General features: G+C 38.7%; 1 protein-coding gene across 1 annotated transcript in view; it reads left to right on the top strand.

The window, feature by feature from the left end:
• The window catches only part of PRKAR2A (protein kinase cAMP-dependent type II regulatory subunit alpha), a 69,279-nt gene that overhangs the window by 36,288 nt on the left and 7,251 nt on the right, over positions 1 to 25,740 (top strand). The window contains exons 3-8 of the mRNA XM_069812029.1: positions 8,154 to 8,206; positions 9,861 to 9,944; positions 13,588 to 13,694; positions 19,039 to 19,192; positions 22,383 to 22,484; positions 24,309 to 24,383. Coding sequence (XP_069668130.1) covers positions 8,154 to 8,206; positions 9,861 to 9,944; positions 13,588 to 13,694; positions 19,039 to 19,192; positions 22,383 to 22,484; positions 24,309 to 24,383 — 575 coding nt within the window. The remainder of the gene's footprint in view (positions 1 to 8,153; positions 8,207 to 9,860; positions 9,945 to 13,587; positions 13,695 to 19,038; positions 19,193 to 22,382; positions 22,485 to 24,308; positions 24,384 to 25,740) is intronic.

Genomic DNA, 25,740 nt, shown 5'->3' with positions numbered 1-25,740 from the left:
AGCAAATGTCATGTTCATCTGGTTATACCAAAGAAGTAGAAGAGCCTAAAAGAATTCTATCCCCAGTCCTCCATTGGCACAAGTTTTTTGTTTTAATTGCTCCTGAGTAGCAGGAGAATTTAAATAAAGATACACAGGCTGAGGATTGTCTTCTGAAGTTTTCTTGCAGTTCAGTAGGATTGCCCTCCCCCAGTTTGCCTCTTTCTTGGACAGGAAATGTCTTTCTGTAATAGATCCCAGGAGCAGGTTCTCAAGCATGCTAAGGACCCTTTGGCCTATTATTTGTCTAGTGCTGTATGCCCCTGTGATGGCTGTGGCAAAGCAAGGCCTGTCAGTTAACTTGGGATGGTTTCCATGCTAGATACTGTATGTTGCAGGAGGAGTTAAGCAAAACAAAACAAAAAACCAAACCCTGAACAAAGCCTACCTAGAAATAATAATTAAGTAGTAATGTACTGTACTTTACGTTTGTCTTTAAAATCTAGTTGAAGCAGTGTTGTCTGCATGTGGTGCTTTCATTATATGTACGTAAAGTTATAAATCTAAAAGAGACTGTGATTATTTACTTTCCATTTATTATTCTAGGTCTTTCATAATGAAAGTTCTCATTTGCCCCTAGAGAAATGTAGTTTTAAATACTTGGCCAAATCTTCCTGTAGTGGAAAAAAAATTTAATTTGTGGCTGTATCATTTTAGTGGCTGTTCTCCTGTAACACATTGTCTAAATTGTTTTACTCTATAGCTGATATATATGATATATATATGATAAAGCCTTTTAAATAAACACTTAAAACCAGATTATTATTAACCTATACGAGTTTAATAAAAATATTTGAAAAAATGCATTCAGAATGTACAAAACAAATGTACATATGGAAATAGATGTCAACCAATTGTTGTAATTTTAAAGGGCTTATTATATTGCCTGTACTTATGCATCTTGGGAGAAAAGATGTCTTGTGCATGTAGACTTGGATTTCCTGCAAAGAAAAAAAAACACATTATCATAAAAGGTGGCATTTATGATTGATTATGCAATCTGTTCTGAACTCATGACTGCAATGTAGTATGAAGTAGGAGTGTGTGACAGTGGCATTACAGTTTTATCACAAGCCATTGTCACTGGAGCTGTTGCATTTCTGTCTTGATCGGAAGAAAACAAGCTGGAAAAGTCTGATTTAGATATGTGCTGGTTTTGGCTGGGATAGAGTTAATTTTCTTCATAGCAGCTAGTGCGGGGCTATGCTTCGGATTTGTGCTGAAAACAGTGTTGATAATACAGGGTGTTTTCGTTACTGCTGAGCAGTGCTTACCCAGAGCCGAGGCCTTTTCTGCTTTTTACCCCACCAGCGAGGAGGCTGGGGGTGCACAAGGAGTAGGGAGGGGATGCAGCCGGGACAGCTGACCCCAACTGACCCAAGGGATATTCCAGACCATATGGCGTCATGCTCAGCATGTAAAGCTGGGGGAAGAAGAAGGAAGAGGGGGACATTGGGAGCGATGGTGTTTGTCTTCCCAAGTACCCATTACGTGTGATGGAGCCCTGCTTTCCTGGGGATGGATGAACACCTGCCTGTCGATGGGAAACAGTGAATGAATTCCTTGTTCTGCTTTGCTTGCTTGTGTGGCTTTTGCTTTACCTATTAAACTACCTTTATCTCAAGCCACGAGTTTTCTCACTTTTTACTCTTCTGATTCTCTCCCCCATCCCACTGTGAGGGAGGTGAGCGAGCAGCTGTGTGGTGCTTAGTTGCTGGCTGGGGTTAAACCATGACAAGACAATACTACTGGAAAGTATGTAATCATACTAAGGGAATGGTTATCAAATGTTTCTGAAGGCAAGGATAGCAAGCACTGTAATACATCATCCAGTTCTCTTAAATGCCCCAACCTCCCTGGGCAAAAAGTCTATCCAGAATTGTGCCTTGGGGCAGCTGTGAACTAGAGCGGTTCCTTTCAAGCTCTGCCTGTGACCTCAGTTTTACTACTCTATTAAAGCAGTGGGCCTTGAGAAATATCAATAATCTCCACATCAGAGATGGGCATTTTCAGGTTGAATTAGGGGCATAAGCAAAGCTTTAGGTAAGCCAGGTGAACATTTTCACCTGTTGCTGTGTATGTACAACAGTACAGTGAGGCAATGCTGGCTTTTCACAGAGCTGGGTGAAACAGTGCAGGATTTTAGGGCCTTACAGGCTTATCAGTGTCTCATAGGCTTCTTTGCCTGACAAAATGATCTGTTCAGCTTTCCAGCCTGAGCAGACTTTGGGACCATGTGCAGAGTTGCGCCTGAACCTGTAATCCCTGCTGGACTGAGCTGGTTTGGCACAGCCATGCTGAGTGACTTTGTATCTTCACAGTTAATCTGTAAGGCAGAATAAGTCTGCCTGTGAAGAACCGAGTTATTTTATTTTAATTTCTTTTTAACTTTAAATGAAATTTTAAGCTGTTTCCAGAATTGAAAACCCATTCTTCCCCTTTGCCACCTAAATTCATTATTTCTAAATATTTCGCAACTGAAAAACCTTACACTTGATTTGACATATATGGCTATGCAAGTGGTTGTGTGTTTGAATATTCTGCGTTGGTATTTGACAAAGATTTGAGGGGGTGTTGTTTGCTCAAGTCCCAGTCATTGTAAGTCGTGTCTCAGTTATGCCTCCTTGAGAATTAAGAATGAAGTCAGGAGGTGGTACTGCTGTGGGTACTCCTGCATCTGGGGATTTTCATGTGGCACATAAAGTAAAAGAGGAAGACCAGCCTTTTAGGACCCGAGATCTCAGTTTTAGGCTTGTGCAATGACATTCTTTCTAACTAAAAATTTACACTTGATTTCAGTCAGTTCTCATTAGTGAATTGAAGGCTGAAACAGCTGATTTTCCTGCAGATGGCTTAACTGTTTTTCAGGTTTCAGTGTTGCTTTTCATTCTAACTGTCATAAATGTGAAAATTGTTCAGGTAGTGCAAAATGGGTGCAGGTTCTGTTTCCCACTTGCTGTATTGAGGTATGACTGTCGTCTGCTTTGACATGGTGAGATCTTTAACTTGGGAAACAAAGTACAATTTCTGAACCAAAAAGTTCTGAGCTATTCAGCAATAGAAGTGAGAGGAAACTTGAAGTTGTTTCCCAAGTGCAGAAAATCACGTTGAGCTGTGCCAGCAGACCTATGTATAAGCTCTGTTTAAGCTTCTGAAGTTTATCTCGACTGCATCATTTTGGAAGTGCCTGCTTTAGCAGCTTAGCTGTCAAAGAGGGATTGACAAGCCACTGGAAGTGGTCACCTTTCCAGCTGGCGTAGTGCTCCCAGAAGAGGCTATGCATCTGTCCCTTGAGAGACAGACTTAAAAAATGTTTGAAGCTTTGGCAAACTCAAATGCAAAGAATGCCTTAAACATAGTGCAAGATTACCGATCTGAATAAGTAACTAGAAAAGTTGTTCTGCATGTACTAACCTGGGTAGATTTTCATTAATGTGTCTCATAGGATCAATTGGAGGTAATGCATCCACATAAGTAAAGACGAGAGAATAGGATTTCACTCTGAAGTACAGAAGGCGCTATCCAAAATTGCAAAGAGAATATGGCAAAGCATGTCTTTGCTACTTCTTCCAATAACAACAGAAATATTAACAATGTATTCACCTTACATAAAACATAGAATTTTCAAGTCCAATATGGAAATTTTTCCTCCTCTTGTGTGTGTCTGAAGGTCTTCAGGCCCCAGCCTCTTGGCTGCTGTTTTCAAATAAAGTAACAGTGATCTCTCAACTACTGGCATGGTATGTGTTTCTCACAAAGGCTTCATTTGCTTATAGGAGCTAAATGCTGAACTGTTATGCAGATTTGCATAGAGTGCAAGGACTTTGATCTTGACAAAACACATATTTTGCAGAACAATCCTGGAAGTGATTAAAACTTGCATAGACAAAGGTGGTGTTTGTATCGGCGAACTTTTCTTGCTACTTCTCATTCTCTCCCCACCCCTTTGCTTCCCCCTCACCCATCCACTGTTTATGTCATTGCTGCAGCTAGAAAGATCTTTGTTGCTTGCAGATGCTGTCACCTGCATAACAAAGCAGCGATCGAGTTGTATCATTTCTGAGCCTTCAGAAGTGTTAACAGATGTGCCTATTCTTGAAAGCCAAAGAAGGTGCTGTAAGAGGAGAAAGCTAAACTAGCTGTAGAAGCTGCAGAAGCTAAGAGAGTCTAAATGTAGATGGTAGGATAAAAGCCTGGATTTCTTTTTATCTTAAAGCTTCTTAAAATTGAAAACTGTTTTTTATGTTCCAAAGCTATTTGAACTATGTCAGTAGATTTGGAAGGAAGCTTGGTCTGCGTGAGATACGCTGATATAGCTGTAGTATTGGAAATACGTAATTGGGGTGTGTGTCACACTTGTACATAACTTTCACTGATGCATTCATGCTTAGTGTTTGCTCAAGGGCAGAGTTGTGCTGAAAATCTCACATGGGAAAGGTGTGATTTCAGAAGTCACTTCAAATTATATTAAGATATTTGTGAGCTTTAGGTTGCACATGAAGAAAAACTTCTTCCCCAGGAGGGCAGTAGAGCAGGTTAGCCAGAGAGATGTGCAGTCTTTGCGCAGGGAGGTTTTCGGGTCAGCCCCAATCTAGCATTGCAAATAGCTCCCCTTTAAGGGGTAGGTTGGACTGGATGACCTTCAGAGAGAGATCCCTTCCAACTGCTGTTTCAATGAGTCTGAAAAGATGCTTCCAACCCATTTCTTCAGGATAATCTTGTGAGAATAAGCTTGCCTTGGAGTATCTGTTTTATTGGGACACTGAAATAGTTAATATGTGAATTAAGTCATGTATAAAATAGTGGGGCATGTATGTTTTCACTCTGTCAAGATGAAAGATCAAATTGTTTTTCATTGGCACTGGCTGTACTGTAACCCACAAATGACTAACCTTCAGGAGTCCTGAAGTTAACTTCCATAGATTTCTGACAGGGGTTGGCAGAGTTTAGGGTAGTTACAGGGGTTCTTTTCAGTCAGAAGAATAGAGAAGCAACACTGTTTTTGAGCACAGATAACACAAAACGTGTTGAAGGTAAGACTGACACATAGACTTTGACAGGTAATATGTTCACCCGTATGGACTTCCACAAGTAGTTTACCAATTAAAAACAGTGGAAAGAAAAATTAGATGTATTGTGACGTAAACCACAGGATGGTGTTAATGTAATGTTCGCCTTTTCTTTGCATTAGTCATGTTTTAAAATATTTGGAAAATGCTGCTGGTTGTTATGAGTAGGCTGAACAGCTTTCTGTGGGCTTTCCAGCATATCACAATATTAATTTAAGCTTCAGGTCAGAATTAATCATTTTTGTCTCTCTCCCCTTCTAACCATCCCACAACAGACACGTTGCATTAAGTGTTACAGCTCTGCCTGCAAATAAAAAAAGTCCTGTCAATCAGAGCTGTCAGTCAAAGTCCAAAATGTCTGCCCTACCACTTCTACATGAAAAAAGAAATCCCAGCAGGAGGTTGAAGAATGAAAAGTGTAATGGGAAGGCTTTCTATGCGACAGCATGGGAAGAACTAGTATTTTTGCCACATTTTTGTTGTATTTCTGTGGTGCCCATTCATGGGCACTACAGAAGTGATTGATTTCCATATGTAAGGGAAGGGTACTAAGTCCTAGTCTGTATCCTTAGCGGGCTTTATGAAGCTGTTTTCACCCTTACTGGGTAAGACAAAATAGGGGAAACTTACATGTACAAATCCCAGCCAAAGCTGTTTGATCCTGAAGTTGCAGAGGACTGTGCTGTTTTGATTGCTGCATGTTTTAATATAAGGTTTTGCTCTAATGCTGTAATCATAGCCGTGGTAATTAAACTTGTTTTCCCAAGGAAATCTTGAAGACAATTTCCTCAGTTCCAAAGCATATTCTTAGTAATAGCTTCCCTGCAGTTGAGGTGGGAACAAAATCTAATTTGCAGCTTAATATTAAGAATTTAAATGGTAGAATGATATAGTGAAGTACAGTGATCTCTGCATTCATAGATACACGGCTTGAATGTGCTTATATGCCAGGGAGTTTCAGAAATGTATGGAACTGCATTTATAGTACGTACTAGAGTGCATAGTAAAGAATTGAACTCTACTTACTGGTAAGATATGCTAGTTGTAAAGAATAAAGATACTTTTTTTTCCTCCAGTTTCACCATACTGTTTAAACCAAGGAGCCTTTCTTCTAAGAAAACGTTCCTTATTAGAAAATCCAAAGCTTTCACAATAGACTTTGATCCTTACTGTAAAATGAAAGGAGGAGGAAAGCTTTCACACTGAAATGCTAATAATGTTCTCTTTGTTAGTTCCTTTTTATTGCATATTAAGTGGATCTTTGCCTGTCAGTCCAAATTCTGCTTTGTAGGTATCTACCTTCCCATAATACAGTCACCTTTGGTGTGTTTGTTGTAGGTGCACTGTTAATATATTGTTTCCATATTCTTAAATGGTGCAAACCAGAAGAAGCAGTGCGACACTGGATTTATTGTATGAGCAATAACTACTCTTCAGACACCTAATGATTACATGATTGGGTTTCTATGTTGTGGTTTGATAAATGGAATGCTTGTGTTGTATTCCAGTCTCTTCAACCTCTCTTCAACCTCTCCAGGAAAAAAAAAGAAATTAAAATCTAATTTGCTAGAAAGGACCGATACCTTTTAGGCGGGGGTGGTTTGGGGTGGTGGTGGTGGGAAGGCAAGTCTTTCCTAGCAAATTATGCTGGACTTGTGCATTTTTATAGTACTTTTAAAAGCATGATGACAAGGTCAATAGTCCTGTATGCGTTTTCAAGTTATTTGCAAGTTGCTGAATACCAGGCCTTCTAGATTTTTTTTTTTTTAAATCTGCTTATTTTTATTTATCCTTTCTAAGTCCATTCAGTGGTTAGATGTCACTGCAGTGAGCTTCTGGGCATTCTGCCAAGTCTTCAGTATTGTCAGGATGCTGGATAAAAGTACAAAGAAAAATGCTTGTCTGTGTTTCCTTGTAAAATTCTGCAAGTAGTGTATAGCCTCAGAAATAAGACCACCCTTATTGAAGTAAGAGCAGAACTAGATGAAAACAGGACTGACTCTCACTTTCTCTATCTGTACAACTAGTTAGAATGTAGAGTTCACTTTGACATGTAAGAACTGCAAATGTCCACAAATTAAGAAGAAAGTCTGAGCTAGAGCTGTAGGCTTTTGGCAGCTAAAGGTGTCTGTGTTTAATACTGTAAAATTGTGTAACAGCGTAACTGTTAAGATAAGTGAAGATAAGACTTTTCTGAAGTATTGAAACCAAACAAAAATGTTTTGAAATTTTAGAAGCTCACCATTATCATTGCCTCTCTTACAATTGATCCTGTAGTTAGACTGACATGTTTTGCAGAACCTTGTTCCTATGCACTACAGTGTATGGTTTCCACAAATGTTGTTATCCTTCTTTTAAAAAAATCTCTTTGTGTATTTTTTAAAGTTGGTTTTATATTGCAACCTGACATTCATTTGAGTCAAATCTAGTAAGATATAGGAGCATATAGGGGAGGGGACTAAACATTTTCTTGTCATAGAATATACTATGGTCAAGCTGATTGTTCATTTCCCAGGTTAATTTCTGTATAAATGTGATTTCTCTGTATTGAAAAAAACCCAAAATACAGATACTCACTTGCAAATCTGACTTGAGATGGAGTGAGTGCCACATACCTTCTTGTACTCTTTTTTTTTTAGTATGTTTTGCTGGATACATTGCACTGCAAAGAACAAAGTAATGTAGCTGCAGAATTTTCCCCTTGCATTTTTGGGAAGATATTTATAAATTAATCTGAATGGAGATTTTTATGCTTTGATAAGAATTGAAGGGAAGTATGTGTGCATGCTTTGGACTACTTGCTAGGCAGATTATATTCTGTTGTAAGTTACAGACTTTTTACGTGAGAGTTTGAGAACAGCCATGCTGTGCCTTCTCAGAGAATAGATAGGATTTAAGCCTCTGACACTATAATGACATAAAAACAAAAGTGATTTTGTTTTTCCTGTAGGAAAATAAAATACAGAAGAAAGGAATTTAAACTTGATTTGTTTGATGTTCTCATGTAACTGCTTCTTTTTACTAATTTCCTCTCTTTCTTCCAAGTTTGTGCTGAAGCTTTCAATCCAGATGAAGAGGAAGAAGATACAGAACAAAGGGTAAGAATGAGTGAATTGCATCATGCATAGTTCTCTCTACAGTTTGACAGGCAGATGTCTGTACTTCACGTTTTCCCTACCACTTGTGCATTTTGTTCTGAGAGGCTGTGTGGTATGCTGACATTGACAAAGTGACATTGCTCTGAAATTTAGGGCCACTTTGTCTCATGCACTTTTTGTCACTATAGCTTTAATATCACTTTACTTCAAAGGACTCGAGAGCTGTGCTTAAGTCTACCATCTTTAAAATTTTGGATATTTTCCTTCCTTAATTATCTTAAACGCTTGTTGAGGCAATTCCTAGAGCATCGATGCTATTGTGAAGAATTAGTTAAGCTTTACCACAGCTGTTTCTTCATGGGCGCTTAAAATTCCTCACATGCTTTTTACTGTCTTTCTGGTCAAAGCAGTTCTGTCTGGGTAGGAGAAATACTTTGTTGAAATATTTTGAGACTGTGGCCACCTGTTTTTCTATTGGTTTTGAAAGTTGGGAATTTCTAGGAATTGCAAGTCCAGATACTGTAATTGTATTTCTTTAGAGATGCTTTTATGTGAGCAAATTCTGTAGCCTAGCTGGTGAGGGTCAATGTTTTCCCTCTGGATTTCTGGTGTTCCTTTTCCAGATCCATCTCAAGGATGCTTACACTTCTGCAATGAAAATCTAAATCTAATTTAATTTCTCTTAAAAAAGAAGGTACTTCATAAATAAGATGCTATAAAAAGAAAAAAAGACTGTGATTGTGTCTTATCATCCAAATGTTTGTAAACCTGGATACATTTATTCCATCAAATGTCTTAATTTTCCTGACTGCTGATTCAATATTAAATTTTCTTTTAAAACAAGGGTCTGAGATCTGCTCAACTTTGGACAATGAATTTTTATAAATGCCTACTAATGTAACTGTTTTTTGGTATCTTTGTTCCTGTATTTTGGAATCCATTATTCCAGAAATGTAGTTAACCTGGTGAATGTGGGGTAATTAATATTTTTATATATGTTTTCATAATTAGCCCCCAACAAGCACATATATAAATGTTTTTATGACACAGTAAGTGTTGGTTCCTTTAACCTGACGAGATGTTTATAACAGGAAAGAAGTAACAAAAAAAATCTCTCAAACAACAAAGCTTTTATTTAACTAATTTTGTTGGGGGGGGGACGGGATGGACACACCAAACCCCAAACAACCCCCAAAACCCCTGCTGCTTAGATAACTTCTGTTATTAGATGGGCTGAGATGCGTACGTATCATAAATCTTATAAACTACTTGTATGCGAACAGTAAGTATATTGGGACTAATACAGCCAGAGCTTAGAAAGAAAACTGTTGACTTTTTCCTCTGTTCCAATCAAGCCTTGACTGTATCTGTGGCTGGGTTAGAAGGGAAAGGAAAAGGCATCCTCTTCTTTCTTGTCTTTCTTGACTGTTATTTTGCATGTGTTAATTGTCAGCATAATATGTTTGTTATGTCTCTCTCATTCTGTTTTGCATTCTATGTTTAGATATAAATACTGTTTATGCAGACAACAAAAAAGAACTATATACTTTGACACTCTTAAATTGTGTTCTGTTTTTTCACTCTGAAGTGAAGGTTCAGTCTGTAATCGTATTTCTTTGTTGTCATGACAGTTTTGTTTTACTTTGTTTTATAGGTAGTTCATCCAAAAACTGATGAACAGCGATGCAGACTGCAGGAGGCATGTAAAGATATCCTACTCTTCAAAAACCTAGATCAGGTAATATGATTCTAAGCAACTCTTAGCTGGAGTTGATGGTTTGTAGGAACAGGTAACAGCATTATCTAATAGTCCAGACACTTGTTTGCATTGTGATAGTTCATGATTTATTAATTATATGCAGGTTGGATTGGGACATTTGTTTGGAGATCAACAATCAATGAACAATATAAACAAACATGTCAAATTGTCAGTTCCTATGATTGTCAGATCCCTCTCCCTGCAAATTCAATTTTTTTTTTCTGTTAGAGAAAAGTTTGGGGGTTTTTAAAATTCTTTTGCTTGTCTTTCAATGTTTGCTGTTGGGTACCATTGCACCTGATTTCCTTTTCCCTAGGAAACAGTTCATAATTTTATGGGCAATGTAAAAAGGAAATTACTTACACAATTGTGATATTGAAACACTATCCACATTTGCATGATGTCAGATTGCTGCACGTTTTTCTCAAATATGCCCATATGTCAGTAAATTTTCTGTAAATGAATGTAATGTAATGTTTTTAGGTTGTTCCTGTTTTTACTTGTCTTATTTTTATTGCTGAAGTTGGTTATTAACTACTCATTGCCTCAGCATTGAGTTTTAATGATGAGAGCCTCCATTGCTTGCACTTAGTAATCTTAATTGGTATGAATTTTTTTGATGAGGATCATAGGATAGTTCAGGAACAAACCTTTGGAGATCCTCTAATCCAGCCTCTGAGAGGCCATAGGATAAATGCATCTCATCTCTGGTCTGCTGTTTCCATGAAAACAGAACTGACATCTCTACTACAGGTTGGGGAAGAATGAAAGCTCTAACACTGGCAATGGTCCCTGCAGCTTCTGGTTTGAGTCATTGAACTTTGCCTGAGATATGAAAGGATGGATGTGATAGCTTATGGTTTCAGAAACGCTGCTTAGCTTTCCTTGAAAACCAGGAAGTTCTCCCAGTTCTTGGTTGCTGTACAAACCCCAAGAGTCACTGAACTGCATTCTGAAAATAATTGTTGAAAGCTTTTGAATGCAGCAGGCTTGAGGAATTGACATTCTGTCAAAAAGTTTACTTGAAAGCTGTTGTTTCCAAGACTGGCCTTTCATTGTTCTGGGATTCCTATTATTAAGCCTATTTACTTAAGACATTTTAAAGGTTCCTGTTGCAAGTAACCTCATTATGTACAGTAAAAAATGAAACATATTTAAGAACATTCAGCAGCTCAAGGGGTATGTGCAAAACGTGATCACCATTTGAATTGAGTAGGCCAATCTTTCAGCTTCCAGTAAAATCACCCAGAAGCAAAAATTAATAACCAGTTTATATCCAAAGATGACTTTGAAAAACAAATTTGAGCTGAGAAGGTGGGCTTGGAAAAATACTTCCTGCAAAAAGCTTTCTAAGCAGCTGAGGGGAGAAGTAATGGAAATGATCTTAACTGCAACTGTTAAAGACTCAGGCTTTAAGGTAGCACATGGCTGAAAAAGATGGCTGCAGTCCCTATGTTGGTTAGAGTACGATAAATGGCACTTAGCAGCGAGGGGAGAGCTTTCCTAGGAATGGGTATAAAGGGAGTATGGAATTTGCATCCTTTCACCCCTCCTCCCAATAATTTCTTTTTAACTCCCTCTGTGTAATGTGACTGGTTGGAAAGGTTGGCTGTAGAATACACACTGAAAGGCAGAACGCATGACTGCTGCTTTTGCTCAGTGTATATTGTCCTTTAATAATTGTGAGGAACACTTTCAAATTAAGGCTCAAAATATGTTCTTTTGCTTCTAACCTCTAAAGAATGTCATGTAAAACTGTTAAATACAAGCAAACAAACCCAACAACAATAAAAGTGCATAAAACCCCTTTAGGAGTAAATATGATTGTGTGACTTAAATGTCCTGGCCAAATTCAACCCTTGTCCACTGGTTGCATTTAGGTGAACTGTGCTGAATTTAGGCCCAGTGACTCAACAGTCCTTTTAAATGTCTTTACTTGTATAAATAGTTGCTGTAATACTTGGTATCAAACACAAGGGAGCCAGTGTCCAGCGGATCACTTCTAGCAAGGTTCACGTTGAACTCCAGACTAAAATCCATTTGGATTGTCACAGAGTTTAACCCTAAGATTTTGAGCATCCCCAATGATAAATCTGATTTATGTTTCAATATAAAGTGCTGGGGAATGGATAACTTCTCTCCTGTTAAAAGCTCTGTGTGACGTATTGTGTGTAGGCTCCACAGTGTCTTATGAGTTTGTAGAATCCTAGTTACAACTGAGTTTTGTACTGGGTGAGAGCAATGACTGTTATCCTTACCAGCAAGGTCCCTGAGCATGCTCAGTACCCATATTTAAACTAAGAGGGTTTTTTACAGTTCAGAAATCTGATGAAGCTTGTCCTTTTATTGACAAAGAGCTCAGTGTTTTATTTACTTAAAATAAGTCTTTGCCTGTTTATCCTCCAAATAAAGCATTATTGAGTTACAGTATTTTAAAAAATAAGCTTTTTAAAATCTGCATTGCTTGTTTTCTGACAGCTGTTACTTAAATGCATGCTGTGAAATATGTAGTTAAAATAAATGGCTTTCATACAATGATTGTTTGTTCAGTTTAAATATCAGGAGAGTTTTTAAAGACAAGAAAATAGGATTCTAGTGAAAAGATAGGCAATATTTTCAATGTAGTGGTGCCTACAGATGCTGCAATGATTATTCCCAACTTGAGGAGTGCAGTAAGTATTTCAAGTGTGTCTAGCAGCATAAAGACTAGTTTGCGTGTTCATGCAGTGTATTTTTAGAAACTCAGCTGTGATCTACATCTTCAACTTTGAACATCTGGTCATTGAAAATGCAGTGAAAGTCCGTTGTTAATGAACTTTGGAATAACAGAGATGGTAAAGCAGCTCAGCATTGAGGCAGGGCATTTATATGGCATCATCTCTCTTGGCTTTCACAGCTTCCCTGGCTGTGCTGCCTAAAAAAAAAAAAGTTTAGTCATGGATCATGAGAAAAACCTAGCTTGAGTTTGCTGTGCAGGCCAGCATTATCTGATTTTCTGTACGTGCTCCCCATCTGTACCTACCTGATCTTGTCTTGTGCTGGAATTGCAGGTTCTCTAAGACACAAATGATCTAGGGAAATAACTCCGTATAGAGTCTTGTTCAGTATAGTCCTGATCGTGATGGGGGCTCTTAGATGATGACAGTACAAATAAATTACTAATAAATCGTGGTGCAGTTTCTAGACATGCATACATATAATGAAATATATGTGCTGTTGATGTAATTGTTATGTATCCATTGCAGTGAAACTGTGTCAGATTGTACCAAGTGAGAGCTTGCTGTATGTGTAGCGTTCAGCACTAAAATGATATGCATAAGTTAAGCCATTTGGACATAAATTTGAGATAATAGCTCTTCTATAATGGAAGTATCTGTGTTTGCATTATTGAACTTATATTAATAAGCTGGAATCAAGTGAGGTGCTAGTGGAAATCCACATTTAATATCAGTATTACTTGTATTTGCATACAGTAAAAGTAATGCAATGTGTGTTGCAGTTCACTATCCAGATCAAGTCAAATGAACTCACCCTTGTCCAGCAATAATGCTAAGGTATATTTTCCAAGAGTTTTTTGATTTTTAAAATTTTTTTCTTTTTCCCCCTCCTGCTTGTTTTGTAGGAGCAGCTGTCTCAGGTCCTTGATGCCATGTTTGAGAGGAAGGTGAAACCTCAGGAACATGTGATTGACCAAGGTGATGATGGAGACAACTTCTATGTCATTGAGCGGTAAGCAGCTGTGTCTTTGAAATGTAGCGTATGTTTCCTTTCAGTTTCTTAGAAATGGCATGGAATGCTTACTGCAGGATAGTTTCTGAAGGAAACTTATTTTTTGCAGTCCTTGCCTCTTCCTTTGATCTTTCCATTTTCTCCTTTAGGCCCCCATTGACTTTTGGATCATTTGCCCAGGGGCAATCAAATTTGACAGAGGTGGACATTTCAAATCTGCTGGGTTTTAATACATTCTGTTTGACTGTGTAAAAACACAAATACTACTTTCTCTAAGGGAAAGAACGCAGCATGAACTTGCCTGTGCTTTGTTCAGTTTAGCTTTTGTGCCCATCAGCATATGCATACCTTAAAACCAGCCATATTACATGCTGTTTCTAGACTAGGATATGTTTTTTCCTGAAGAAAGGAGGGGGAAAAGCAGCAAAAGAAACCATACCGTAAGGGAAGGGATAGGAGATTATTTTGGGGAAGGAGCATACAGGAAATAAAAATCCATGGTAGTGGCTACCATGGAACAACCTGCACTTTGTCCAGTTAGTTTTGATCACTGACTTCAGAGAGACTTGTGCTTATTTTGCTTCTGTTGGTCATGTGATTTGCATTTGCAGAGTTTGAGGTGCCGTTTTGCAATTTCTTGCATCAAGCAAATTCACATGATAATTTATGGATCATATATATATGTGCAACAGGCATATAATAGATATGTGTGTGCATGCACATTTGAGTATCTTTTACCCTTTTGGAAGAAATTCTGGCTAATGTCACTTTTAGTCACTGTATTTGAAGAACAATTAAGGACACAGATTTATTTCCTCCTGTAGAACTGTAATACTAAACAGAATATTACTGAGCAAATTATAAATGTCTGTTAGAACACAATCTTAGTAAACTACTTTTTTGATGCACTGGTATCTTTATTATCACTGAAATAATGGCACCATTAATATTGTATTAAATGCTTTCAAAGCAGTTCTTCGAGACAACATGTTGCCTTTTGAATTGTCATTCATTCTGTGTTTAAGGAATTTCCAAAAGAATTTCTAGGTTAGGAATTACTCATTTTAAGGACATTCCCCTTTCTGATCAGTGGAGTTACAGAACATAAGGCTACCGCAAATATATTCTGACCATATGCCCGTTCCCCTGTCCTCTACCATACCATAGCATTAGCCTAAACCAGTGCTGCATTTCTACGCTCAGTTATCTTCCTGAACTGCTCTGCCGCAGACCCATCCCATGTCTTTGACTAGATAGGACAAGTTCCTTCTCTTGCCATGTTCACTGGGGAGATCAGGCTGTCCCAGATAAGAGTAAGGTACTGCAGATCAGAACTCACGGGAGCCAGAGCCACCAGCTCTGCAAAGATGAGATGTACGCAGAGCAGTGGTTCCTAATCTTGAGGAAACTTAAACTCAGTTTGGGAGCCTCTCAAAAATGTTAGATACCATCAGCCTATTTTATTTTTTTTCTGTGTAAGGCTCTTAACCTGTTGGTTACTAAAAAGCTCTTCCTGCTATGAGTTTTAACCTAAAATAAAGAACTGAAGTGGAACCTTATCTTTGATATTCAGGTAAATGTTTTTATGGTGTCTTTTCTACAAATGTAATGCTATTCCACAATGGTTTTTTCTATCATGAGATAGTTGGGTTGGAAGATTTCAGGTTTTTAAGTTTTTGTTTTGTTTTAATCTCGAGGTATAATACACCAGTAACATAAATATGTTGCCAAAAGTATGTGACAGAAAGGCTATACAGTGAGGGAAATTAAACTTGGTGTTGTCTAGCAATAGAGCATACCAGCCTTTGCTGTAAACACCAGCTGAGCTGCAACTCTTCTGTTGGCCATTCAGTTATTAGAAGGAATTCTACAGTTATGAATTTTCTGTCTCCTGCTCTCCCTTTCCAGTCCTCCTCCACCTCCCAGCCCCTTGTTTTTTCATGTGAAAGAATAGCAGGACGCTGGTGTTTATGGCAAGCTACAATATTTCCACTTGCCTGGAAGTGCAAATTCAGAGGACTCTGGCTCTTTCAAGGCATCAGTACACGTTTTGTTACTCTAAGTCAAGTCATTAATGCCTGAATATCCCTGAGGATTAGTTTCTTCTGTCTGAATGAACAGTGACTTTGTTGCAGATGTAACTTTTTAGCATCTTGTCTGCATAGAAAAAATAGGCTTTCTGGCTCAGGCCTCTTTCCCTGCACCGTCCCCCTGCAGCGTCCCTCTCCCAAGTCTTCTGGTTGTAATACTTCTTCACCAGATTACTTTTGTTTGAGTGTCTTTTACCATGCACAGAGGGACAGCAGGCAGGGCAGATGCAGCTTGAGGATGTGGCAGCTATTTAGTGCTTACTGCATGGAAGGGAGAGCTGGGACGAATGTGTTGCATGGCTAAACATTAGTATGCTCATCACTGCTGAGGAGGCACCTGATTGAGTCTCTGCTGATTGAGCAGTCATCAGTCAGGAGGGGAAGCACTGGCCTCTCTTGCCTCTTGGAACAGACTGATCCACAATCTTGCTGAGTTGCCCTCTTCTGCTTTTCTGCTTTTTTTTTCCTTGGGGTTTTATATTTTTTCATGTCAGTATTTTTCTTTTGAGTCCTTGAGCTCCTAACGATTACCATCTCAACAATTACACTTCGGTCTGTGTTTTTATTCTTCTTATCTTGCAGGGCTTTAGCTCACAGACTGTCTCACAGCTCAGCAACAGTTTTCTCAATAAAGCTGAGCCAAGGTCACCCAGTGGTGCCTCACCAATTTAGTCCTTGGGCCACAGGCATCTGAATGCTTGGCTGAAGGTTACGTGGCTATAGCTAATTGGACATAAATGGGACTAGTAAGTGACTTTCAGGCTGAGGGATGGGAAGAAGGTGTTGCGTTTCCTTAATATGCTCACAGATGGCTCTTCCAGATTAAAAAAAACCTGAAGATTGTTGCCTCTGGTGCTTCTCAGAGAATGATTAAATACATATTGGACATTACAAGAATTAGTGAAATTTTCCATCAACACTAATTCTTACTTAGTTTACTGTTAGCATGCTGTGGGTCTCTGTCTCCTAGGTGTGAGTAAACAGTGGAATGTAAAAAGTGTCCAGTAAGGATGATATGTGGTCTTCATGCCTAGCTTCTTCCTTTAGCTTTCTGGGTGACAAGGAGAGACTAAATTTCTTGGATCTTCTGACATGTCTGAAGCTGGCCCATCTACTGTTGATCCAGTAGCCAAACTTTTTTGTGGGTCCGAAAGGCTTTTAATACGTAGACCCTCAAGTCATTGTGCAAAACTTCCTCACTTTGATGTATTTTAATTGTTTGTTTGTTTGCATGTAATGTCCACTTTGTGGAATCTCCTACAAATGAAGCTGGCGTAAAGCTGTCCTGTAGTACATTCTTTTTTTTAGATGCAGCAGTGTTCAAAGATAACTAACAAACCCAGGGCTGTCCATCAGCAATGCTGAAAGACCTTCTGCTGTTAATACTAGGCAGGTCGAGAAGTTTCACCTACTGCCATTCCTGATGATTCTTTTTTTTTTTTTTTTTCTCCTTACATGCCTAATGATGTTCTGGGAAATAATACCATTCCTTCTGTCAAAGATCTAAACTGTTGGGGAAAATTATGTGTGTATTCAGCTGCTTAAAGACAGGAAGGTGTTCCCTGCCTGCTTTTTTCCCAGGCATGATATATTTTGTAAAGTCTCATAGGCCAGTGGCTAGTCCCTGAATGATCTCTGGTGCCATAGCCAAGAATTAATCAAGCCTAGTCAAGGTATATTTTAAAATTATTTTTTTAAAGCCCCAAGCATAAGGCAGTTCTGAGGGTGTTACAGGCACTTGTTTGACTTTTAAAGGGCTACCTTTCTGTGCACAGCCTGTTTCTTCATATGCAGTTGCTATGGTGCAGTTTGATCCAGATTTGTGTCTTGAGCTTTGACTCACTGGACTTGTACCTTGCATCTTCATCAGAGTAGTCTTCTGATTCTTAGTAAATTCTGGGATACTGTTGCCTTAACTTCATTATAATGTAGGAAGTGTGCCTCTTGGAGAACAGGGTGAGGAGGCCTTTCCATTTTAAAGGTTACAGATCCCAATGAACAAGAAGTACAAGGAGGCTTCTGGTACTTGAATGTTTTCCTCTTGATCTGTTCAGAGATCCTGGCTAGATGTCAGCAGTTTTAGAGAGCTTTCCTGTTTCTAGAAGTGAGCTATAACAAAGGAAAAAAAGAAATTAAAAACCTTTTAGCTTGGCCGCTTCAATTTGAAGCCAGTGTGACTAGAGTGGAACCTGTATGTTCTGCAAAACTGCTGGAAGTTACTTACCCATGCTTCCTAAGCTTGTGCATCCTACAGTGTCACCTCAGCACACAGAGCTTTGTGAGAGTCGAATGGATGCTCTTCAAGTTCGAACATTGCGTGCTGTAACCTGTGTTCTTCAGTAGCCACACCTCCATGAAAATGGTGATAAAATTGGTTGGTTCAACTGTCAGCATGCTTGGAGTTCCAGCATGGTATGAAGTTGAACTGAGCAATAAAAGTTTTGGTCATAAGGGAGCTATTGGACAAATACCAGGTGAGAAATGGTTGCCTCTGGACATCTGTGCTAAAGTGTGAAGATGTGGCATGTATAACATTCCTGAACTAGCTTTAAATCCTACAGCTTGAAGATCACTATGTGCTGCTCATAGTAAGTCTAGTGAGTTTGCACTGCAAAACTCACTTAGTGTCTTAGGTATGTAAAGAAAGGCCCTTTCTGTAATCTTTGTGCTTCTATGGCATCACTGTTGTCCATACAAGAGCTGGATAGTTTGAATCTAGCATGGGCATATGCAGATACAAGCTACAATTGGATCTTGGGGTTATGATATAGACATACCCTTAAGCTGGAGTTGAGGCAAAACTGTAGGAGCAGGTGAGCAGTTGGACTGAGTGTATCCCAAAGGTACTGCAGCAATGCTGTCACTGAGAAAATGGGTATTAGATGGATCCAAGTCACTCTAAAGAGGCCTCACTAGATAACACATGCTGTGAAAAGACAAATACTGTTAAAGATGATGAAACTACCTATCATCCTGGCCAGAACATTTACAATAGCAATGTGAAAATACTGTGCAGAGGAAACCAAGTAGATCTTGCCCAGATCTATCAGGAGTGAAATGCTTTATTAAGAGAGAATTATTGTGAAAATACTGTAGGTAGAAGCAGCTTAGTATCAGGCAATTGGAAAGGTTGATAAAACATGTTCCGTCTCACCCAGCAGTAGGAGGACTATTTGTATAGCAGCAAAAAGCTGGTTTTATGATTTGTACTGGAATGTTGTCTAATAAAAAGTGTCTATTCCATTGTTTTCCAGGGGATTGTATGATATTATTGTAGCAAAAGACAACCAGTCACGCTGTGTGGGCCGCTATGATAATCATGGCAGTTTTGGGGAACTGGCATTGATGTACAACACTCCTAGAGCTGCCACCATTGTTGCCACAACAGAAGGAGCCCTTTGGGGACTGGTAAGGAAAGGAAGTTGCTCTCGCATACTGTTTTAAACACTAACTTGCAGTGCTTCTCTTGGTATGGCTCCTTGTGCTAATAGCTGTTTTATCATGATCTGTTATCTTGCCTCCTGGCATAAGAGATCCATTGTGCAAATCTTTTTGGCCACCTTTCTAGAAAACTTTTCTGTAAAAACGACATCACTAGTTTTATCTGTCCCTTTATTATTTTGCATTTGCTGTAATGGTGGCTTTTGTTAGGGGGAAAAAAAAAACCTGGTTCTGTGTTCATCCTGCAGAGGACAGTGGAGGCATTAATGCATGTATTTTATGGGAGGGAGAAACAATATCTAAATGACATTCTTTATTTTCAACTCACCTTCCTACCATTTTGTCTGCTTTAAGGGGAATGGGAAGGTGTTAAATATCTTCTTGAGGATGTCAGTAATTTGAAGAGCTAGGAAAACTGCCCAAAGATTTGTTTTCCTTCAAAATAAACTGTCATGATGTTTCTGGTCCCTTTGTGTTACCCTGGAAGAGGTTCTCAGGTCAGCATGACCTATGAGATACCAAGCTAAATGATGGTGTTGCTTTGTCTCTAGCCCAGCAGTGTTGAATGTGAAGCTGTAGACATTAGTTTCTTGTTTTAGTTCTTTTCTTTGTACTATTTGGATAGAGTTATTTTCACAGTGCTCTCTTACTCATCTGTGAGGGCTCACATAATAACCTGATTGTGTGATCAACGAAGCCTTTGAAAGCCAGAAGTGTTGTATGCTTTCTGTGTGCACTGGGCTCCTCGGCAACTATCGCTGGGGGTTGACCATGTGTTGTGACCGTGACTGTAGGACTGATAAGCAGCTACACACAGTGTGCTTATGCAATCTCTGCGCATGCTGAGAGAACTGATTTCCGACGTCCCTTTTCTTTGTGAGCTGAAAGAAAAGATTTTGGTAAATCAACAGGGAGTAGTGTCAGAATCTAATTTATTGAACAAGACAGAATGAAGCAGCTACCTACAAACTGAGCTCATTCATAAAAGGAAGAAAATGAGAAGGTGATTCTTTGTTCCAGTTTGCCTCTGAAATGAACTGCACAAGTTGGGTTAAATTTGGGTTTGTTTTTTCTGTGATTACGTTCACTTAATTAGCAAGGTGTAGTTGAAGGGGGACCTCTTGCTAGTCATCTGTCCTGTGGATATTTTATTAACTAAGGCTGCATTTTCCTGCCTAAAACGTCCATTATTTCTTCTAGTTATTCTGTTGTTGCCATGTTTTATTATACTATTTTGTGCCTGATGTAATGTAAACATATTTTTATTAGTCCGCAGAAGTCATTGCTAAAGCTCATGGGTTATCTGGTGTTTAGGAAATGTGGATTACTCCTGCTGCATTGCAGACTTAGGCCAACAAAAAAGCCTGGAAGGCTCAGGCACAAAGCAGTTATCAAACGTGGGTCTCTTCTGGAGCAGAGAAATGTCCTCAGCCTTTGCTACGGAACATGTCTGGGGAAAACCTCACGATCACACATGCTTCCTTCACTACTCTGCCTTTTTTGTTCAAATACTGCTGCTTCTCCTCTGCCATTGATACTCTCAAACAAATGAATTCTGAATTTTTTATGCTTTTGCAATTCCCCTGACAGTTTCTGCACCTTTCTGCTTTTCCAAACATGTACATTTGAAGAGACTTCTACAACTGAAGAATCTATTTAAAAAACTAAAGATAAAACAATCCCTCGTGCTTTATCATCTCTTGTTCTCCTTTGGAGTAATACCATTCCTCCCTTCATCTTTCACCTACTTCGACTTTTATATTCCAGTAGTGTCACCTGTATCAGTCATCGTTTCAAGTTACAAGTATTTGCAGCCTGAATCCCATAAAATTGTTCACTTACTTGACAATACCTCTTCACCTCAAAATATCGCTGCTAAGGTATCAGTTGATGTTTTCAGAAAATGAGATCCAGACAAGTGGCTCTCAGGGCTTCAGAATTTTCTGCAAATTGTGGTATATATGTAAACTTAAAAGTTTTAGGTTTTTTGATACCATTCTCCTAACCAAATTTCCTCTCCTTTCCTCTGACTTTTTGGTTTTGCTTTTTACACTTATGGCCTCATGTTGTGTAAGGTAAACTCTGCAACTCGTGCTCTGTTCATAATTTAGTGCTGATCCCAACAGGGACCGTGGGCATTATTGTCATGCAAACGCTAACAAAAATACCTGGTGGGCAAGTGCCCTTCCCCTTAGCCTGGATGTGCTGTTTAGTTTCAGCTCTCTTGTTGCCTTTCTCATTGGTGTTTGCCAGTAGTGGAGCCCTGCCTTTTCTGTGTGGAAATAAAAAGCATTTCGTTAAGATCTCTGACAATAAACCCTCAAATATGTCTGCCCTTGCAGGTACTGAGGCAGGAGATGTGGTTAACTGGGCGAGCTTGCCTTCACTCGGGCACGTAGTGCCGCCCAGTGGCCACGGAGCCTGCAGAGCACTAGCTGCTGCCTGGGGAAAAGATCAGAGCAGGAGGGGTGGCAGGGGCTGGGCGGGAATCTTGCCCAATATTTGGGCTTCAAAAACAATCCAAATAGTTTTTCCATCAGGAAGGTGCTTATGGTACATGTGGACAGCTAGCAATTCGGAAACAGTCATTGCAAAAAGCTGGCTCTTGGATCCTAGAAGGTGGAGGAGTGAAACAGCCTGTTGCTGTTTGATATTCTGTTCCTGATCTATTTGAGACCAGTATAAATATTCAACTTTTGAAATCCCTGACTCAAGTAGAGAAGAATCCAATTCAGACTTAGTCCTGCAGTTGCCTTAACAAATAAGTGTTGGAAATTCAAATTCTAGGGACTTCAGCAAGAAGAGCGTAATTTCTTCACTGTGTGTGTAAGCATGAAAGATATATTAACAAACAGCCAAACAAAACCCCAAAACTCAACCCTGAAAAACAGTACAAGATAGACTAAAACCAGAATTCTTAAATGCTTATCTGAGAAGGACCAGGTCTTACAGCTCCCTGTTTTTCAGTTTGTTATTGCAACAAGTACTCTCACAAGAGCTGTTATGATCACCACTGCGATGGATATGGTATAGTTTTAACAGCTGGCTTCTCAAACCCAGTGTTTGTTGCAAATACTAGTTCATGTTTGTCAGTTCTTTAAACAGGGAGCATTTTAGTGAAGAGGAATAATGTATTTCTCTGTGCTGTTTCTTGCAGGATCGAGTGACATTCAGAAGGATTATATTGAAAAACAATGCAAAGAAGAGGAAGACATATGAGTTATTTATTGAGTCTGTGCCCCTTCTTAAATCCTTGGAGGTAAAGCCTCTCAAACATCTGCATCAAATTCTTATATTAGCATTAGCTCCGCAGTCAGTGTTTCTGTTACATCAGATGTCTGTGTCATTTTTGCCTAGAACAAAATTTGAAGACCTACTTTGGAATCACGTTTACTGTACAACTTAATTTGCATTGTTGAAGTTGTACACTTTTTTCATATCTTTTATGCACGGTAAATGATTTGCTGATTCTTATCTCAGTCTGTGTAAAGATTTAAAAAAATCACAAAAAACCCACAAAACAAAAACATCTATAAATACATCAGAGAACAGGTATGAAAGTGCAAATTGGAACTCAGGGCTGTGGTTTCCTTTGAGGGTGTGATATTGAAGTAATGATACAATCACTGGGATATTTGGCCTTTATCAGCCATGAATGTTTTTAAATTTGAGCCAAAGATGTGGGCCTTAGTAGGTCTTGCTTTAACCTTAACAGGTATGTAGGAGGTGAACCAAGAATAGGCTAAAGGGAAGCACTGCTACCTAGGAACAAAATGACAGATGTCATGCTGATGTGTGTGGTGCATGACTTCAGGAACAATGTGTAAATTGTCACTTCTAAGCTATTGATTCAGCCTGTATCTTCAGAGGGCTTTTGGAGCCATACCAAACTATTTTGTAATTAGTATGTGTCTGTCTTTTGCTTTGCACCATAACTTAGCTTTTCTTTGTTTTCTCATCATAAGGGTATTTTTCAGCATTAATCTTTAGTATTTGAGAAGAGTTTTTAATCCCTTTGAGAGAAGATTATAAAATTGCAAAGTATCATTAAGTGTGAATAGCAGCCTCTAATACATATTATTTTGGACATACACTGGTAGCTGTGGAAGGGGTAAAATTGCACACCACCTTCTCCCTCAGTGCCTAGCTTAAACTAGTTCCGTCAGTGTGACTTGAGCACAAAAATGACTCATAAATATTTAAAGATATAGAAAAATAACTCATTAGCACTGGTTGGCTTTCTGCATGACACACTGCAGTTGAATCATGCGTGGATCAGAATTAAGTTTCTCAAACATGGGCTAGATTAAGGTGCATTTGTGGAATGAATGGATTACAACTGAATCATCTGTGGAGAAACTAATTTTAACTGTAGGATTTTCTTCCTTTCTTTAATATGTTTTTTACACTGCTCTGAAGCAATAAAACTGTTTTGCGGTGTTCTAGATGGGCAGTGGGAAACATTGGAGGTAAATTTAACTGTTCTTTCTCCCTTCCTGTTCATGAAGACTCAGGCATGCTCCATTGCATGTCAGATTAGTACCTCTTTGCTGCCCTTGCTGCTGAGCATCCTGTTGCGGTGCCTGCTTACGCTGGTATCCTTTTCATACCGCTTCGTCTCTCCACTCTTAAGAATGAGTTCTGGGACACAAAACCCCCTACATATTCAAGTGTGTGGTGATTAAAATATTTTGAAAATGTGTTGCTGGTGTTTCTCATTGAAGTTTGTTCTTAGGAAGTTTATGACATTTTTCTGAGTGTTTTCTTCAAATTTCAACTGAATCTTAGAGGAAGTGATTATTTTTTTTTTCTTTGTTCTAAACCAACCAAATCAGTTATTTGTTAACTTTGGGGGTAAAAAAAGCACACGGATGGGACACTAGACAATTTTCTTTCCCTGTTGATTATGGTAGTCTTGAAAGCTGTGGTGCAGTATGACAATGTCATTATACGGGCTGTATTTTTCAGTACCCAGCTACTGTTGTTTGTGTGTCTAGGGAATGCCTCTTCATTTCAAGGCTACAAAGTTTACCAGAGATATACTATAATAGATGAATATGTTTAATTTTCCTCTTTGTTCCAGGCATCAGAGCGAATGAAGATAGTGGATGTTATAGGGGAGAAAGTGTATCAAAATGGGGAACGTATCATTTCTCAGGTACTTGAAGTCTTAATTTCTCTTTGTCATTCTCCTTTCTCTGCTGCTTTTTTCCTATTCTGAATTGACTTATAGAATCCTATTACTTGGACCAACTCGGCACTTATTCTTTTAATGCTTCTAATTTATTTAACCACTTCTTGAATGTTTGGGGAATGGCCAGTATATTTTTTGCTACAAATTTATTACTTTCACTTCTGAGTTTTTCCTCTCTCATCTGTTTGTTTTTTATAAATGGTCTTTGCAAGGTTTCAAGAGGAGTATGCCTTAAGAAGCTGAAATTAAATGTCTGTCTATGCAATTTTCCATGAAAGCCCCCAGCTAGACGTTTCATAGGCATCTATTATGACCAGGTTAAACAAGGAGTCACAAGCATGTAGTAAAGGCATCTCTAATTCCTAGGTCTGACTAAACAACAAAACCAAAAAATTCAACAAGAGTATGATTGATTTGGATGAAAGTAAATGAAGTAATTGTGAATATTCACTAGTTGGACCCAACTCAGTTAACTATTCTAAGAAACTATCAGGGTTAATTAAAACCACTGTTTTTCCTGATGCTCTTAAGAGTATTTCAATGGTGGAGTAGTCTGGCTTCAATTGACAGCCTTTGGTTGTTGGTGTATGTTTTATCTGCTGTAATAGATCAAGGCCAGAGTGGTGGAACATGAAGCTGGACAAACTCAAGCTAAAGCTGTGGGATTTTTTTGGCTGTGACACAAGTAACTTTTTGGAACATTGTTACTGATGAAACACTGGAATTTTGAATCAACTTTAGCTTGGGGTTGCTTTGTTTGTTGCAAAAGTGCTCTAGTTCAAATAAAAGTTAATGCAAGAAAGTCCCTGGCTTACCTGAAATTGCAGGCTTTTGATCACAACCACTGTCTTGTTTTATAAACAGAATATGACTCCTTGATAAAGTCTTGAATAATTAATCTTAATTACCTTGAATGTCAGATAACTGAGTACAGGAAACCTTAGTTTGCTGATAAGCAAATACCGCCAAATTACTTCTCTCCAAAAATACCCTCAATTTTATAAGTTGAAAATCTTGTTGCTTAAGACCCTGAGAAAACTGAACTCAGCAAAACCAAAGCTTATAAATCAGTCTCAGAACTGGGAATCCACGCAATCAGTGATCCAATTATGCAGTTGGTTTTAATCTTTTGTAATAACTGAATTAAGGACAAGGATGTAATTACCCTTAAAAGGAGGATTAATAGTCTGGATAGGTCTGGGTGATGGTAATACACTGCTAAAGATGATGAAATTTTGTGCTTGGAAAAGATGTGATAGCTTTTACATTACAGTAGTTGCACCAATACCGTAAGCCCCTTTTCTCTCATGGATAATTTTAC

This window comes from Haliaeetus albicilla, chromosome 24, assembly GCF_947461875.1.
Source record: "Haliaeetus albicilla chromosome 24, bHalAlb1.1, whole genome shotgun sequence".
NCBI lineage: Eukaryota > Metazoa > Chordata > Aves > Accipitriformes > Accipitridae > Haliaeetus > Haliaeetus albicilla.
This window is presented reverse-complemented; position numbering and strand designations above follow the sequence as displayed.